At 37.7% G+C, this 2,350-nt stretch overlaps 1 protein-coding gene across 1 annotated transcript in view; it reads left to right on the top strand.

Annotated features, from left to right (window-relative positions):
* The window catches only part of LOC106455963 (myeloid-associated differentiation marker-like), a 6,471-nt gene extending 6,275 nt beyond the window's left edge, over positions 1–196 (top strand). Inside the window, exon 3 of the mRNA XM_013907900.1 lies at positions 21–196. Coding sequence (XP_013763354.1) covers positions 21–193 — 173 coding nt within the window. The 3' untranslated portion in view covers positions 194–196. The remainder of the gene's footprint in view (positions 1–20) is intronic.
* The last annotated feature ends 2,154 nt before the right edge of the window (positions 197–2,350 follow it).

The following is a 2,350-nucleotide window of genomic DNA, read 5'->3' as shown; positions in this document are numbered from 1 at the left end:
GGCATACGGGCTCCTGGCAGTTATCATGTATTTGTCCGCCACCATCCTCTGGCCTGTGTTCCAGTTTAACAAGAGTTACGGGAGAAACGATGACCCAGAAACAATCACTGCATCTGTAATCACTGCCATCAATTTACTGCTTTATGTTGCTGACCTAGTCTACAGTGCCACATTAGTGTTTGTCAGTGGCTGAGAAGAGGAGAGATGTAGCGCTAATTTTGACACCCCCCCTCCCCCCCGCCCCCCCTCCTAATTTAAAAATCCTGAAACGTTTTTAAAATATTTAAAATCCTACAAAGGGATCCCATATTTGCAAAGCCTGTTTTGCCTGTGAGTATGTATTTATTTGAATGTGATCAAATAGTTGCCATGCAGCATTTAACCTCTAATGTGAAATGATGGGCGAAGGACACTGTCTCAGCTGAACTCTGGACACACACACACACACATACACTGATACGCACTCCTCCCTCCTCCCTTTCCAAACGCCTTCGATGCTTGTCTCCACCTGGAGAACACGGTGGGTCTGGGCCCAGCGCTGGAAAAAATTCTGTAAAAAAATGTTTCGGATTACTCCTCACCCTCTACCCTCCCCTGTTGCTTGTCACGTGCTCCATAATGTTGTGCTGTGGACATTTATGTGCTTTCTGTGTAGAGGAGTTTTTTTGTTTTCTGTTCTCATGCTGTCCTCCCATAGGAGCACAGCATGAGTAGAGGTCTCTTTTTTCCCCTCTTGGACTTTCCCATTGTATTGTACATTTCAGTGTTTTCCGTAATACTACCGGTTTCCGACCTGTCTCCCCATGTGATGTCTGTGTTGTGTATGTAATGTCGGGGGGTCCCATTTCACTGCAGGGCAACTTGCATGTGACAAATAAAGTTTTCTTGAATCTTGATGTGTGCAACACAACTCTTACATCAGCTATCAAAGTGTGAGATTTCACACAATGAAATACATTATGTATCATGATAAAGTACATTATATACTATTAAAGCCAATAAAGTCAGCACACTGGAGCACAGCGGGGTGGCAAAATTGGGCACTTGCATTTCAACACGCTCTAACTGAAAGATCATCATCTTGTAATCTTTTGTTAACAGTGCTTTAAAGTCATATCAGTATCAATATCATTATAATACCAACAAAGTGCGCTGATATTTGTATTAGTTAAAGAAATTAAGCTTTTATCATAAAACAAATATCTCAGACTTTTTACTCACTTGGAAATGGAATGAATAAGTGAGATGAGCTGTCAAAGATGACAGTATCGATAATTAGTTATACTTAGTCATAAAACGTACTTTTAATTCAAATAATTAATTCAAATAAGGATATACATTCTGAGTCATGTATTTTCACCCTTTGAATAATTGCTACAATGAATACAAGAACTTTCATTTCATTGGAAATCTATACGTCTTTTTAAATACCCAACACTGATACATGAATCACTTGAGAGGAGACCTTGCGGAGTGGAAGGCACCATTCAGAACTTTATGCAAAGTTTTGATTTTTTTTAAGTAGTGAAATTTGTTAATATTTATTGTTTACACTGTTGGTCTCTGCAATATTGTTGTGTTAAAGCAATTACAGCAGTTTCCAGAAGAGGTTAATCAGTGTTTTGGTGAATAAGTGTGGCAGCTATTTTCATGCCTGTAAAACAAAATCTTGAAAGAAACTTTAAAGGATCCAGGTCCAGGTGGCGGAGCAACCTGAATAAACGGGAAGTACATTGCAAGCAAATAAAGAAGCAGGTATGTCAATGTGATACAGAAAGGAGGGCTGACAGAAATACAACAAAAAATTATTGAATTATGCAGAAGCAGGGATCAGACGATTTAGGTTTTTGTGCCTTTGGGGACATTTTGACAGGCACTACAAAAAACTCCACTATTGTGACACTGGGAGAGAACTATTAAAAATGGAAATTATTTTAATAAAAGGAAGATCAGAAAAGGTTAACATTTCAAGGTGGCTTTACAGGATGTAATGCAGCAGAAACATCACAGAAAAAAGTGCAAAGAATAAAGTCCAAACTGGTGTAAATGTGATTAAGCCTTTAGGGAGACAGACATTTAGAAAAGAAGAATTTACCCATTTTAACATTTGTATGTTTGTGTTATTTCATAGTTGATTATAGTTTCTTTTTTTGGTTTTCTGAAATTAATGATGTAGTAGCAAGGTGAATAAAACTAATATTAACATGAAAACGTAAAATCTGACTTAATATTAGACACGTGCTTCTTCTATCCTTTAATATTCAGCATGTTTCTGCACAAAACATGTGTCTTACCTGCAACCAGTCAGGTGTAGCTATATACTGTACTTTCTACCTAAATTACACATTAC

This window comes from Pundamilia nyererei, unplaced genomic scaffold (genome assembly GCF_000239375.1).
Source record: "Pundamilia nyererei isolate P.nyererei 1_Seehausen unplaced genomic scaffold, PunNye1.0 scaffold00594, whole genome shotgun sequence".
Taxonomy (NCBI): domain Eukaryota; kingdom Metazoa; phylum Chordata; class Actinopteri; order Cichliformes; family Cichlidae; genus Pundamilia; species Pundamilia nyererei.
This window is presented reverse-complemented; position numbering and strand designations above follow the sequence as displayed.